The sequence below is a fragment of the Pelodiscus sinensis genome, chromosome 13 (assembly GCF_049634645.1).
Source record: "Pelodiscus sinensis isolate JC-2024 chromosome 13, ASM4963464v1, whole genome shotgun sequence".
Taxonomy (NCBI): domain Eukaryota; kingdom Metazoa; phylum Chordata; order Testudines; family Trionychidae; genus Pelodiscus; species Pelodiscus sinensis.
The window spans coordinates 16,295,951-16,311,211 of NC_134723.1; the positions used below are offsets into that span (position 1 = coordinate 16,295,951).

The following is a 15,261-nucleotide window of genomic DNA, read 5'->3' on the forward strand; positions in this document are numbered from 1 at the left end:
TCTGTATTGTTTGTTTCTTTGCATTTTTATTATACATATTTAGAATGATATAAAAGTAGAATAAAAGATTTTTTATAAGATATCCATATTGGATTTAGTGGTTAAATATATGCATTTATTGAAATATAATGTGCAAATTTATTAAATTAGAATTTTGGAAAGTTGGTTGATTTTTTTGCTTTATTATATTTAAAATGCTTTATATAAATATTCCTGTTATGTGTATTGGTGAATGTGAATTTTAATTTTCAGCATTTTGCTTGATGAAGCAGGACATATCAAGTTAACAGGTAGGTAAAATTTAATAGTATAGCTCTTAAATATTTTAATAAAATATTATATAGCCAGACTGTTTTTATATCGGCTTGTGGTTTTGTTTGCTTAAGGCATTTTAGTGTAGAGTTGCATAATTTCTTGTATGACAATCTCATATGCCAGTACTTACGTTTTTAAAATAAATTATATAGCCTCGGATTGTTTTATCTGATCTCCATTAGCAGACTATCAAGCCTATGCAGAATCTCATTGAAATTAGTGTGACTCCACATGAATGTAATCTGCCCTCATGGGTTACACAGAAAGATTGGAGCCATGATATTTGTATTACACCTACCACCAAAAAATAAAAAGAACCGCCACAAAGGTTAATTTCTGTTGGTAAAGTGGTTAAACATGTTTATAAAATAGACATTGAAAGCTAATTCATTTTTAAAAATAAGATAAATTCAGATGATATTTCATCAATAACAAAAATCACTGTTCAGGTTGAAGTGACTTATATACAGGTTGATTAATAAATTGTCTGTATCTGAAAATCAGCAGATAATGTGAGCAAAACTAAAATGCCAATAATGCTGACTCAGTCAAGAAAGGAAAGAAAAAGATTTAGTACAGACTACATGATTGCTAAAATAGAAAATGTTCTTTACAAAAACATAAAATGGGAGTTCAGAAATTATAGTGTAATGAGCTTAAAAACAAAGATGCAGAAAAATTCTTACCCCAAAAAAGTGGTGCTTGAAAATAAAGCTTGCCAACAAGACTCACAACACCTTGTACTTATGTAAATTAGTTTATTTATAAATTATATTACAACAAGAAAATAATATTGCCACTGATAACATAAAGACCATTTTATATTATTCTGGATAAATATTAACAACCAATAGAACCACCTTGCCAGGTTAAAGATTCATTATATATTGTATTAAATGGATGAGAGTTTAAATACATACAATAGTTTTTCCTGTAACCTTTTATTCTTTCCTAAATTGCAGAATTACTGGATATTCCTTATTTAAAAGCGCTACAGGATATGGTTTTTGCTTCACACTTGCTTTAGACTCTTAGGAAACATCAGGGATTTGAATCCCTATTCAGTATTATTGATTTCTGGATACCAATCTCTCAGACTTCTTCAGCTCTGAGCACTTCTCTCTTTTGCTTTCTGTTTCTCTTACTTGAAATGCCAAAAATAAAAATTGAGGCATTTAATTTAGATTAAGTCCTTTTTCCTGACCATATTCAAACACCTTTGCCATTTGGGGCTTTCACACTTCAGAGACTAGTGGAAGTAGGATCAAAAGGGTGGAAGTGGTAAGAAATAAAGACTACAAGATTATATTTTTTCACAGGATACATCAGTACTTTAAATTTAGTGTTAATTGGGTTCCAAGGGAAAGAAAAGTCTCCAAAGAATTACAAGAGCTTTTTCCTATCAGCATTCAGAAGCTGCTTATAAAGAAGCTTTTTGAGTTAAAAATACTTATAAAATTCCATTTTCCATTTTACAATGGAAAAGAAAACTGAAATATGTACTTGATATCTGACTTTGGCAAGTTTGTGTGTATCTAGAGTAGAAAAGGAGAGAAGGTGAGTGAGCTGATATCTTGCAAGCTGAGCAAGCTTGATGTGATAGTTGTGACAGTTGGGTCTGGGACTCTAAATGGAACTAAATGCCAACTTCCGAAATAAATATTTTTACAACAGCATATGGAGCATATGTAATTAGCTGGTTCTGTCCTTCTATCCGCACATAAGAGGAAGTACAGCAAAGAGCAACATTGCTTTCAAATTTCAATATGCTCCTGTGTGTTCACATATTAGAAGAAACCAGGTGTCTTTTCATGTAGGTGTGCATTGTCTGGGTATACTGAAAGAAGGGCAGAGGATATTTGATATGGATTTTAATCAGGCCACAAGATTTCTGAGAGTGCCCATCAGATAGTGTACAGTGCAGACAAATCCATGTTTATTCAAATAATTACCCAGGGCTTTCCATTTCTAGCCAACCCATATCTTGGACTTTACTTTCTACCACCCTCGTAAGAGGATTAATGTAGGCTCTGATATTGCGCTTTTTTTTGGCTCCCTGACGTACCAATCAGGAGTCCTCAACCCTCCTTCCCCCTTTCTGTTCCTTTATCCAGCAACTTCTTTAAATCCTTTACCAGGCCTTTTACCTGGTCACTGGATGCCTGCCTTATGGAGTACCTGCACTGGGCATCTGCTCCAACAATCTATTATATATCGAGTTTGTCTGTGAGTGAGTGAGTCTGTTTGTTCAAGGACTCTTCCCAAATGGTATGAGCTAGGGGCTGCCAAATTTGGTATTTATCTTCCTCTTATCATAACTAAAAGCAAGTTAAGGGTTTAGTTGTGTGGAGGAGGGTGAAGCTCTTTTCCCCCCTTCCACCATGTGTATATGCATAACCATATAGAAAGCAGACAAAATCACCAGGCAAATAAAAGGGGCTGGCTAGGGGCATGTCCCCAGTACAGTATTGCCCCAGCCCTGAGCATCCTAACGCCCAGGTGTCTTTTAGGGAAATTGGGGAGGGGGGAACGCAGCTGCCCCACCATACATTCATATAGGAACATTGCTGACTGTTCCCTTTTGTCAGGGAGCGAGGGGAAAATGCAAAGTTTGCTCCATTCCTAAATCTGGCTGGGGAGGGCACGGGGCAGACAAACCTATACTTGCCTCAGCTGGGGGACATGCACCCCTCCCCCAGCTTGCTGGAGCTGTGGCAGCCATGCAGAGGTGCTCCTCACCTGGCCCCAAGCTGCTGCAGTGAGGGGCCTGTGATAGGCTGTGTACTGAACCCCTCATTCCCAACCCCACCCCAGAACAATGATTTATGTGAAGCAAAACCAAAAATTGAGTAAGGTCACAAGTAATACTGGGTGAATCTTCTAGTTACAAAACAAGTTGCAGCATATAGCTCACCCCCAGCCTCTTTGTACCAGAAGAGATGCTCCCTGACACCTGCTGATAGGAAGGCAAAAAACCAAACCCTCACTTCACGAAAGCCTATCTGGTGGTGTGGGGAAAAATTCCTTCCCAGCCTCTCTTGAAAAGGAGTAACTAACCCAACCTGATATTTGCCTCCAAGAAGGAAAGGAGGAGGATGGGTGTTGCCAACAAGGAGGTTTTCCCAGCCTGGGGCTTGTACTTTTATGCCCTTCAGACCTCTGATTCCTGTGGGGATAAGTCAGTGCCACAACACTTATCACCATCTACCTTTTGCAGCAGTTTCTGACTTCATTTCCCTGCCATAAAGCATAACCTTCAGCCAAAGTTTGCTCTACTTTAATTGCAGTGCAGTCATTTTCATGCTTTTATTAGATTGTTTTGAGCCTTATATTCTTTCAACATTTAGATGCACTAAATCTTTTAGATAAGTCAGACACACTACTTCTGTCTCAAAGGGGTAGCTGTGTTAGTCTGTAAGGGTACATCTACACAACAGGGCAAAAGTTGAATTAAGATATGCGACTTCAGCTACATCGGATAAGTTTGAAATAGCTTAATTTGGCTTTTGGCACTGTCTCAACAGCAGGAAGTTGAAGGACGAACACTCTTCCTTTGACTTCCCTTACTCCTTGTGGAATGAAGGCTACAGGAGTCAGAGTAAGAAGTCCTCCATTTTAACATTATTTAAAATAAATGTCTCACTTGCTGTGGGCAGACACATTTTGTTACTTCAAAATAACTGCAGTTATTCCAAAATAACTCTGCTGTATAGATGTACCCTAACTGAAAAAACTTAAAAAAAACAACAAATGGTCCTGCAGCACCTTAGAGACTACAGTTTTTGTGAGTCTCTAAGGTGCTACAGGACCATTTGTTTACGTTTTTACACTACAGGCAGTCCCCGGGTTACGTACAAGATAGGGACTGTAGGTTTCTTCTTAAGTTGAATCTGTATGTAAGTCGGAACTGGCGTCCAGATTCAGCCGCTGCTGAAACTGATCAGTTTCAACAGCGGCTGAATCTGGACGCCAGTTCTGACTTACATACAGATTCAACTTAAGAACCCCAGGCATCCCCAAGTCAGCTGCTGCTGAAACTGATCAGCGGCTGATTCCAGGAAGCCTGGGGCAGGGGCTTCCTGTAGTCAGCCACTGGTCAGTTTCAGCAGCGGCTGACTTGGGGACGCCTGGGGCAGAGCAGCTGGGGTGCTGCTGGGTTGGTCCAGTAGCGCCGCCGCTCCTCGGCGCTACTGGACCAACCCAGCAGCACCCTAGCTGCTCTGCCCCAGGCGTCCTGATTCAGCCGCTGCTGAAACTGACCAGCAGTGGCTGAATCAGGACGGCTGGGGCAGAGCAGCTGGGGTGCTGCCCGGTTAGTCCCGTAGCACCCAGAGCGGCGCTACGGGACCAACTGGCAGCGCCCCAGCTGCTGTACCACAGGTGTCCGGAGCAAAGACGCGCCGTGGCTGTCCTGCTGCCCTCGGGCTCCGTGGCTTTGCTCTGCTTTGCTCCCCATCCCCCTGGTCTGCAGACCAGGGGGACGGGGAGCAAAGCGGCGGAACACGCGGGCAGCGGACAGCCCAGACGCGTCTGGGCTGTCAGCTGACCGCGCACTCCGCGGCTTGGCTCTGCTTTGCCCCGTCCCCCTGGTCTGCGGACCAGGGGAACGGGGAGGGGGTGGTGGTGGCGCAGAGCAAAGCAGAGCCAAGCCGCGGAGCACGTGGGTAGCGGACAGCCCTGTCCGCTGCCCGCGTGTTGCGCCGCTTTGCTTCCCCCCCCCCCTCCCGGTCTGCTGGAGACCAGGGAGAGGAAGGGCCCCGTTTGTAACTGCGGATCCGACATAAGTCGGATCCGCGTAACTCGGGGACTGCCTGTAGTTCTGGTTGCCTGCTTAAAAGCCTGTAGGGCTAGATTTCAGGAGAGATCAGCAACTCATTATTTTAATGATAAATGAATGAAAAGCTGTTTTTGAGGCTAAATCATACCATGTTTCCTAGAGAGCCTGGATACTTTTAACACTTAAATGAGTTCTGAACTCTTCTGAAAATCTGGCCACTGCGGTTGTTCTTTTTTATGGAAAAGGTTTCTTTTCTCAGGAAGCTCACTCTGCAATTGGGCTAACATCAAGAATCACAGATAAAATTAGTGGTGATGATACAAACTAGGAAAAAAGTATCTTTTGTGGAGATGATCTTTTTGTACCTCTACTCATTTTTAACTATCTTTATTAATCAACTTATGACACTGTCTGCAGGAGACATATGATCTGCCTCAAACAGGAAGAGGCCTCATCTACACTAGGAATATAATGTGGTATAGCTGCATCTCTCAGGGGTGTGAATCCTTACATTTGAGAGACTTAGCTATACTGACTTGAATACTGCATATAGATGTGGTCGTCTCATCTCAAAAAATATATATTGGCATTGGAAAAGGTTCAGAAAAGGGCAACAAAAATCTTTAGGGGTTTGGAATGGGTCCCATAAGAAGAGAAATTAAAAAGATTTTGACTTTTCAGGTTAGAAAAGAGGAGACTAAGCGGGTATATGATAGAGGCCTATAAAATTATGACTGGCGTGGAAAAAATGAATAAGGAAAAGTTATTCCCACAATATAACTAGGAATCACCAAATTAAATTAATAGACAGCAGGTTTAAAACAAACAAAAGGAAGTTTTTCTTACTTCTACTACTATACTATAGTAAGGATGTGGACGCATTGGAGTGGATCCAGCGGAGGGCAACCAAAATGATTAGAGGGCTGGAGCACATTACCTATGTGGAGAGAGAGAGGGATTTGAGGCTGGAGAAAGGCTATCCTTTGGTATATATGGCTGTGACTATTTTCTTCCACTATTTGATCTGAGGAAGTGGGTCTGGCCCACGAAAGCTCATCATCTAATAAACCATCTTGTTAGTCTTTAAAGTGCTACATAGTCCTGTATTTTGTTTCAGCTACACCAGACTAACACGGCTACATTTCTATCACTATTCATGGTAGTGAGGGATGGCAGAACAAGGATCAATGGTCTCAAGTTACAGTGGGGGAGGTCTAGGTTGGATATTAGGAAAAAAATATTTCACTAAGAGCGTGGTGAAATACTGGAATGGGTTACCTAGGGAGGTGGTGGAATCTCCATCCCTAGAGATTTTTAAGTCTCGGCTTGACAAATCCCTGGCTGTATTGATTTAGTTGGGATTGGTCCTGCCTTGGGCAGGGGGCTGGACTTGTTGACCTCCTGAGGTCTCTTCCAGCTCTTTGATTCTATGATCGTTCTTGTCAGCATAGGTAGTGTTTACATTGTAATGCTGCAGTGGTGTAGTTGTACCTTTGTAGTACAGGCAGTCCCCGGGTTACATGGATCCGACTTACATCGGATCCCTACTTACAAACGGAGTGAGGCAACCCCGCACTAGCTGCTTTCCCCCGCAGACCAGGGAGACACGGAGCGGCTTTTCTCAGCAGACACCTCAGCTTGAGAATAAAGGACTGAGGGAAGTGAGGTGTGGGAGAATAAAACTGAGCTCTGGAGAAATGTTTGACTAGAGTTTCCCCTACAATATGTACCAGTTTCGACTTACATACAAATTCAACTTAAGAACAAACCTACAGTCCCTATCTTGTACGTAACCCGGGGACTGCCTGTATTTTAAGTGTAGACATATTCTGATTTTACAAAAGCTTCTTTCTGTAATTTAAGGCTATCTGCCCCAGCAGTTATTTTGGGAAAACTCTTGCAGGTGCACAGCTGTATTGTTCAGCTGTGCTGCTGTAAGCTTGTAAGTGTAGACATGGCTTCAGTGCATGTTTTCTGTGATGAAACATTCTTGAGAGAATCCTTTAAAGCAAGCAGCAAGCTCTCAGCAAATAAGAAAAATAAAAGCATACCCTTTTCATAATTTTAAGGTTTTAAATACCTAATTGTATGTGTACTAAGCAACAATAATGGTTGCTGAGACTTTCAGTTCGCTTTCAAATTTTCCTGGCACTCTAAAATAGATTGAGTAATATATTATTAAACTGTTGTTCTCCAGTAAGCTTTAGAATAATGGTTCTTCATTCATAAACAGTCTTTCAATGTTTGAAGCCAAAATATGAAAAGATTGTTTAGAATATTGTTTTTAAAGTTCTTTACTAGATATATCTTTGTAATGCTGTTGTTGTAGACTTCGGACTCAGCAAAGAATCAGTAGATCAAGAAAAGAAGGCCTACTCTTTCTGTGGTACTGTAGAATACATGGCACCTGAAGTAGTAAACAGGCGAGGCCACAACCAGAGTGCTGATTGGTGGTCATTTGGTGTTCTCATGGTACTGTATAATTAATTGCATAATGTTGTTTCCAGTCAAATACTTTGCATGCCTCTCCAGAGTAATTTTAAATTTATTTAGAATAAACTTGCTCAAACTGAATTAGAACTTCTTTAGATTAAGAAGAAGCAGGTAACTGGATTACTACTAAAGAAACAATAGTTTGGAAATAAATTGAATCTTGACATGTTTAGACCATCAGGAAATACATACCTTTAAGAATTATTAACATGTGATTTTGAACAATTTTATTCAATCACTTTAGGTTGTTGTTAGTCTTTGATTTAAATGTTTCTTTGACACTTTGCTTCTTAGCTAAAAAGAAAATACAAAACAAAAAACCCCTGAATTTGGCAAAGCATTCATTTAATAATGTTTGACGATAAGTCCGTTGAAGTAACAGCATGGAAAAGTGGAATACACCAGTAATGTATGCCAGAGTTGACAGGAAATTGTTATATCATTAGCATTTGTACTGAGGAGGAAAAATCAAGGCAAACAAACTTTTTGGCTGCTTTTTTTGTGGTCTAGCAGTATATAGCTTCAGGCAGAAATCAATTTAACTTCTCAGATAGCTTTTGAATTGTGATCCATGATCCTCCATTGATCAGTACAGCCCTCCAGGATGCGTTGCCATCTTTTTATCCCATGTACAGGAAATATTGATTGTTGTGTAGTTTGCCTTTGAAAAGAAAATGAGAACTTTTTTGATATTTTTAAAGTTAAAATTAATATGCATTTGCTAATCGCCTTGAAGAATTCTCAGATCTTTGTGTGTGTACTCCAAGTGCAATACCATGTTAATTAAAATCTTGTAAGAGTACTTTAAAAAAAAAAACTTGATGTTGATTAAATGTTTGTGCTTTTCAGTTTGAAATGCTTACTGGTACACTACCATTTCAAGGTAAAGATCGAAATGAAACTATGAATATGATACTGAAGTAAGTATTTTTCTTTTAATAGAATTATTTTTGTTTTTGGAAAATAACAGAAAATGTAGATATACTGTAGTTTGTGTATTGTAATTTGCTCTCTTTCAGGCCCCCCAGAAGGGGACTTGAGCAGAACGGGTGGGGTTGGAGGCTACAGAGTGTGAAGGAGAGAGAGAGAGAGAGACTCTGTGTGTGAGACAGACTGTGACATAGATTGTGTTTGTGTGGCCCAGATATGGGAGAGTGTGTGGCACAGACTTGCTGTGTGAGACAGTGACACAGTGCATGTGCGGGCAAGCATCTGAGAGAAGGCACATGCTGTCTCTTTAAGATAGGGAAAACTGTCCTGCTCTGTTGTCTCCCCCTCCCCTGCTCTGCTGAGATGGGGTATGGGCGGGGGGAGAGAGAGAGAGCTCACATGCACAAGCACTGAAATCATAGAAACAGGGCACTGCCTCTTAAACAGGCACCCCTCTGAGTCACTTACTATCCATGCTTTACATTGGAACACCTCTGCTGTGTGTCCCCAGCTCTGCAGAGATGGGGTATAGGGCCAGGGGACACCCTGACTTTACCACTCGCCCCTCCCCCTGTTCTGCATAGGTGCAGGATGGAGCAAGGTGGGGAGAGGGGCATCTGAACATAAGCTGCTAGCTATAAGTATGCACACGCTGCTAATCACCTGGGCGGGATGGAGAGAAATGCTTGGCAGGCTGTATTTGGCCCCATGGCCTGATTTTACCCACCCCTGATTAAAACTGTTAGCATAAATTTATGTGCTTGTGTAAAGTTAGTACTCTGGTCGAGCAACATCCCTGGTCTGGCAGGACCACAGATGTCTCAATGGAGGGCTGGTGGCTGGGAGCCCTGCAGTGGTGCTAGAACCCAGTAGCGAGGCTGCGAAACCAGGAGCCCACCAGTAGGGCTGATGCCTGGTGCTGATGCTGAGGGGGTTGTGGTACGGGAAGCAGCAGGGCTGGAGCCAAGCAGTGTAACTGCTTCGCGAGACTGGGAGTCAGCTGGGCCACCCGGCAGCACAACCAGGAGCCTGGCAGAAGCCTAAGCGGGGCATGTCGCCCGATGGCACAACTGTACCGCAGCAAGGAGGGCTGCCTCGCGGGGATGGAGCCAGGCAGTGGGCTGTGCATGCTGGTTGCGGTGCTGCCACAGTGGGGTCAGGAGCCCTGCTTGCGGAGAAGCTGGCAGCAGAGGGAAGCTGGCTGGGAGGCTGGCAGCGATTCCGTGGCTCGGGGGTGGAGGTGGCAGGCGGTGAGGGCAGTGATGAGGTGAGCCCAGAAATGACCTTCCCTGGTCCAGCAAAATCCCTCATCCAGGACTAGTCAGATCCCAAAGAGGTACAACCAGTATTAAAAATAGGTATAGTAAAGCACACTAGAGACTTCATTTACCAAGCACCTGTCTATATGCTGGTTGTCTGATGTTGCAACATCGCTTATTTTAAAATGTAAAAGAATCTCTTTTATATAGATTGTTTATGCGCTATACTCTCTGTGCGTATGCACACTTCCTGAATAGAATAGATTCAACTATGTTGTAATAAGTGAGACAAGATTATAGTTGTGACTGTAAATGAGTCCTAGCTGTACACTATTGCCATTGTTTAAATGAAGGAGAGAGAGTGTACTGCTTTTGTGAGTGGTCAGAGAAGGGTTCTCTGCAGCTTAAATGGTAAGTCTTGTGCAGGGCTGGGCAAACTATGGTCCACGGGCCAGAGCTGGCCCACAGGAACCTCAGCTGGCTCCTTGCCTGCCCCACCCCTGCTCAGCACTCGGAAAAGCCAGCTGCAGGGCCATGTGGGCATCTTTGATTCTGAGAGCCTGGTGAGAGATTTCTCATGCTGCCCCATGTCTAGTAGTTCCCTTTGGCCGGTTTCCAGCCAGTAGCAGCTGCCTGTTTGTTGGACAGGCAGCATGCGAAGTGCTTCCCCCCCCCCCCCCCCCCCCCATCTCCCAGGCTCACAGTGTTGAGTTCAGAGTGGCAAACCTACTCTGAGCACGTACAGAGGTGAGGAAGGCAGGGGCCCTGACTAAGGAACCTGCTGTGTAACTGACTCTGAGCTGTCCAGGTAAGGTCTCCCAGCCAGAGCCCCTGGCACCCTAACCTCTCCCTCCCCTAGTCCTCTGCCCCCATCCTGCACCCCACTCCATGTAACCCAAACTTTCTGCACTCCTGTTCCAGCCCCTATATACTTTTCCAGACCATGCACCCCCTCCTGCATGCCTGACCCAGGTCAGAACTCCCTCCGAAATCCTGTATTCTCTCCTCTTATGGACTCTTCCCTTAGGCCAGCATACTCTCCTGCAACCATACTCCTTCCCAGATCCTGCATCCCAAATCCCTGCACCCATATTCCAGGTCCCAGTCCCCTACCAGATTGTGCACCCCCACTCCTGAATCCCAGTCTCATGCCCCAGGTCACAATCTCCTCTTTCACACAAACTCTCCCCATCCCTTACTCCAACCTTCCTTCTGCACCCAACCTCCACCATTAATATAATGGAAGAGTGCGGCTCTCAACTACTTACCAAAATCTTGGAGTGTCCCCCTATCAAAAATTATTGCCCACCCTTGGTTTTTTGGGACTTTCTGAGGTGGGGTTTTGTCCTGGATGCATGGTAGAAGGGAGTGCCTGTGGTTAATGTATAACAGCATTGATGCAGAAGACTGAATACTTAACTACCTTTTTCAAGATTTGTAGCATAATGAATGTGTGTGTAGCATAATGTTACAATTCTGATAAATTCCAGGCTGAATTTGATGCTTTGATTATTAAGATTATTGTTCAAATCACTTAAGTTGTTTAAAATTAGTAATTGTGCTTACAAAATCTCAGTGAAGTTGACCCATTTGGCCTTATCTAACAACTTTAATGATCTAATTCTTGAGACTTTTTCTGGGTGGAGGAAAAAACAGGTGACATGAAGGTACATTCCAGTGCTGGGCAGAGAAACAAACAGGTGACTTATGTAGTTGGGGGGGGGGGGGGGTGTTGTTCATTCCAGTGTTGGCTATTTCCAAGTGCCTTCCAAAGTTGGTTCTGATAGGAAAAGATGAATGCTTTCTTTTTGTCATATTTTAGCATGTTTGGATAGATTTATGTATACTTGAACTCTAACTTTAAGTGCTTTATGCATGTTTAGTTTGAAGCCACTTATTTGTTTGAAAGCACTACACCTGCCTATGTGTTTTTTCTACAAATAAACTAGTAGCTTTTTTAATATTAAATTTGAAATCTTGTTCATAGAATTTCACTGCCTTTGTGACATTAATTGACAGATCTGATGATAGTGTTTTACCTTCAGTAAATAAGCCCAACTAGAGCACTTTTAGCAAAATATGCTCTTTTTTTTTTAGTCATAATTTCCCTGTTCTCTTTCTCCAGAGCAAAACTTGGAATGCCACAATTCCTTAGCCCTGAAGCTCAAAGCCTTCTAAGGATGTTGTTTAAAAGGAATCCATCAAATAGATTAGGTAACATGCTCTTGTTTTGGTTGGTTCTTTTGGCCCATCTACAATGTAATTTATGAGCAATTTAATTGTGAAGTGAAACTTAATTGAATAGCCATATTAGTTCTTGGTTATTTAACAGATTTAATTTTCTCATATTTCTACAAGTTTTCAGTATGATTGTTTAAGTTTGGCTCACCTGAGCAAACGATAGAGGAAGGTAGACTGAAAATGAGTTCCTTGGACCAGTTGTTCACCTAGATTTTGGGTGCAGCATTCTGTAGAGTTCCAATTCAATATCTCCTTTTAAGCAGCTGCCAATAAAGCTGCCATGCTGCCTATAAAGGGAGCTTTGGAGTACATGAACTTTTGCTAACTGGATACACCAAATAAATTGGATTTGCAGGAATTAGAACCAGTTTATCCTCCTCTTAGTCACCTAAAGACTTTGCACTCTGAATCTGTATTCTAATCAATTTTAATATGATGTACATCATAGCCGTAGTGTTTTACTAAACTTTATCACATATTACGGGGCTACTCAACACGCGGCCCATTTGTTTGCTGCCTGTAGTGCGATTTGGGTTTATGTGGGGCTCAACACGCGGCCCGTGGGTGGGAGCCAAAACAAAAAAGTAGTCAATAGAATGGTCTTCTGTTGATATGCTTTTTAGTAGTTAAATTCCTGGACTGTCATTGCTCATTAAAAGTGCTGTCATATGGGTGGAAATGGGGTAAATATTGCATTTTATTAATATCAGCACAACTGACTTAAATGGGGCCTGTGTGTTGAGTAGTCTTGCCTTAATCTTTGTATTCATGCCCATCAGTGTGAAAAAAGCTGTTTGCATACATTTGCATGTATATGCAACTATAATTAAGTTTCAGCCCTTGGCATGTACTTTGAGTATCTTTGTGGCCCCCAGCGCTTCCAGAGTCGAGTAGCCCTGACATTTTATGTTGGATTCGCTCAGCAATGAAGCCCATTTTGCAAGTCTTAAAAATGTCAGCAGTAAGGATGTTAAGAGGTGGGTAATTCACTAATCGTGTTGTCAATAAAAATTGTATTGACTACACAATTAGTTGATAAGGAAAGGCTTCCTCAGTCCAGGAGCTACCCCTGCTGTGGCTCTGCCACTTAAATGTAGTAAGAACTGGATATGCAGGCAGCATGGCTTCTTCTACATTTAAACTACAGAGGTGCAGTGGGGGTAAGTTGCGAACAGGAGCTTCTGCCAGAGTAGCCTCTGCAAAGGCCAATCCGGGCCGCCGCGAACAGGGATTGCTTCGCAGCAGCAGCCTCTGCTTGCGGCAAACCTGGGCTAGCTGCGGGCAGAAACCGCTTTGCGGCAGCCTCCCCTGTCTCCCCAAGGCAGCAGCGTGGGGTGGGGTGGGGGAAGTAGCATCATGGAGACGATGCTGGGGGGAACCAGCTTTTAAGCCGACTCCCACTAGTAGTGGCTGCTGCTTCTGTTACGGAGGCAGCAAGGGGGTGGAGGCGAGTGGTCAGCTTGACTACTCGACTACTCACTTACATCCTTAGTCAGCAGGCCATCATTCAAGGGAAAAAAAGGAGTCTTTCTATTACCTCTCTCAGCATGACTGTCTGTGGCTTAATATAGCATCCCATTTTACTGTTTTTGCCGGCAGCCCCTTCTCCATAGGTACACGGAACAGTGACTTATTAGACCATCCATATGGCTGTTATCCTGAACTAAGGTGCCAAAAAAATCAAGCAGCTGATGGGGGGGGGGGGGGCGGGGAACATATTCCCCAGCCATCGTCTCCAGCTATTTGTTAGAAGGTTTAATATTTGATTAATTAGTGTCTTGCAGGGCGGTACTCCTGATTCTTTGTAAACTGATACATGTGAAGTTGCCCTTTGAGGAGAGTTTCTTTATATACCCAAAAGAAGTAAACAAGAAACAAGCCCATTTTTTTCCTTTTTCTAAGTTCCTTTTAAATGTGATCGTTTTCTTCAACTATTGTGACTCCTCCCACCTATACTTCAGTCTGTTCTTTGTCAAATAGCTTTCTTGTTTGTAAGTCCTAAACCTAGGCAGTACTCCATGCAATTTTCCAAGAAACCAAGTGTTTAACTTTTAGTGCAATATTGTTTTACACTGAAGCTGGTTTTGATTTACTCACTTTTGTTCCCTATAATTACAGGAGCAGGTTCAGATGGAGTTGAAGAAATCAAGAGACATCCTTTTTTTTCAACAGTTGATTGGAATGTAAGTAGAAAACAGGTCTATAATTGAAAGCCATTTCTAGTTTTGCTACAGTGTTTTGCAACATATCTAAATTGCAGGATAATTTAAACAGGCTATACTAGACAAGTAAGACTTCTGATTGTTTGTTCTGAGACTATTTCTCTTCACTGACGTACATTTTAATAGTGATTAGAATTGCAACATTCTAATCCTAAAATACCAAATTAAATGCCTTCAAAATGACTTAGAGGGGGGAGAGATACAGAAATTCATTCTTTGTGTCTGTCAGCGTAGAGCCCCCTATAGATGCTCATGTGCAAGAGATTGGATTTGTTTGAATGCAGTATTTGTCAGACTTGTGCATGCATTCTGTGCCTCCTTGTTCTCACGTGTAAAGCTCTAAAAGGCAGTGTGGTCATAGTTAGGGATGTGGAAGTGTAAATGGTTAACCAATGAGCTTGGTCCTCATCAGAGGCAGCAGGGTGGGGATGAGGGGGACAGGTGGGGACCAGTGCTCCCGGGGAGCGTACGTATTGGTTCCCAGGAAGGAGTTGCCTGCTTCCCCCTCTCTCTTCACACTACTACCTCAAATATAGAGGCAGCAGCATGTGGAGGAAGCAGGCTGGAGCTGGCTTTTAAGATGGCTTTCCATGAACGCTGTCTTCCACAGATCCACCTGCCCCCTCCCCTTGCAATGCTGCTCCCATGAGCATTGGTTCCCGTCTCTCTCCTCTTCGGCATGGGGCTGGGGGAAGGGGCGGGGCAGGAGGAGGGGAGGCAGCTCCTTGGGAGCCTGTTTGCACGGGAAGCTGTCTTAAAAGCCTGCCCCCCACATGCACTGACTGCCTCGTGTGTAAACGTGTAACCATTGAAAATGTCAGCAGTCACATGTTTACCAGGGTAAACACGTTTTAACATCCCTAGTCATAATTCTCTTTGTTCCCTATTACTGTTTATGGCAGTAAGGGCTGAATCCAGTGGGTGTCCATCCCACTACATCCACTGAATGTCAAATTCATCCTTTTCCCAGCTAATTTAGTGAGGGAAATTGATCTTCGCACTTCTTATCCCATTTTCTTTAATT

General features: G+C 42.9%; 1 protein-coding gene across 5 annotated transcripts in view; it reads left to right on the top strand.

Moving 5' to 3' along the window:
* The window catches only part of RPS6KA6 (ribosomal protein S6 kinase A6), a 124,798-nt gene that overhangs the window by 59,086 nt on the left and 50,451 nt on the right, over positions 1 to 15,261 (top strand). For all 5 annotated transcript variants that reach the window (XR_012906857.1, XM_075940769.1, XM_075940766.1 and 2 more), the window contains 5 exons: positions 253 to 290; positions 7,422 to 7,564; positions 8,435 to 8,505; positions 11,900 to 11,988; positions 14,134 to 14,198. Coding sequence is in view for 4 of the 5 variants with exons in the window: in XM_075940769.1 (XP_075796884.1) it covers positions 253 to 290; positions 7,422 to 7,564; positions 8,435 to 8,505; positions 11,900 to 11,988; positions 14,134 to 14,198 (406 nt within the window). In the remaining variant the exon portion in view is untranslated. The remainder of the gene's footprint in view (positions 1 to 252; positions 291 to 7,421; positions 7,565 to 8,434; positions 8,506 to 11,899; positions 11,989 to 14,133; positions 14,199 to 15,261) is intronic.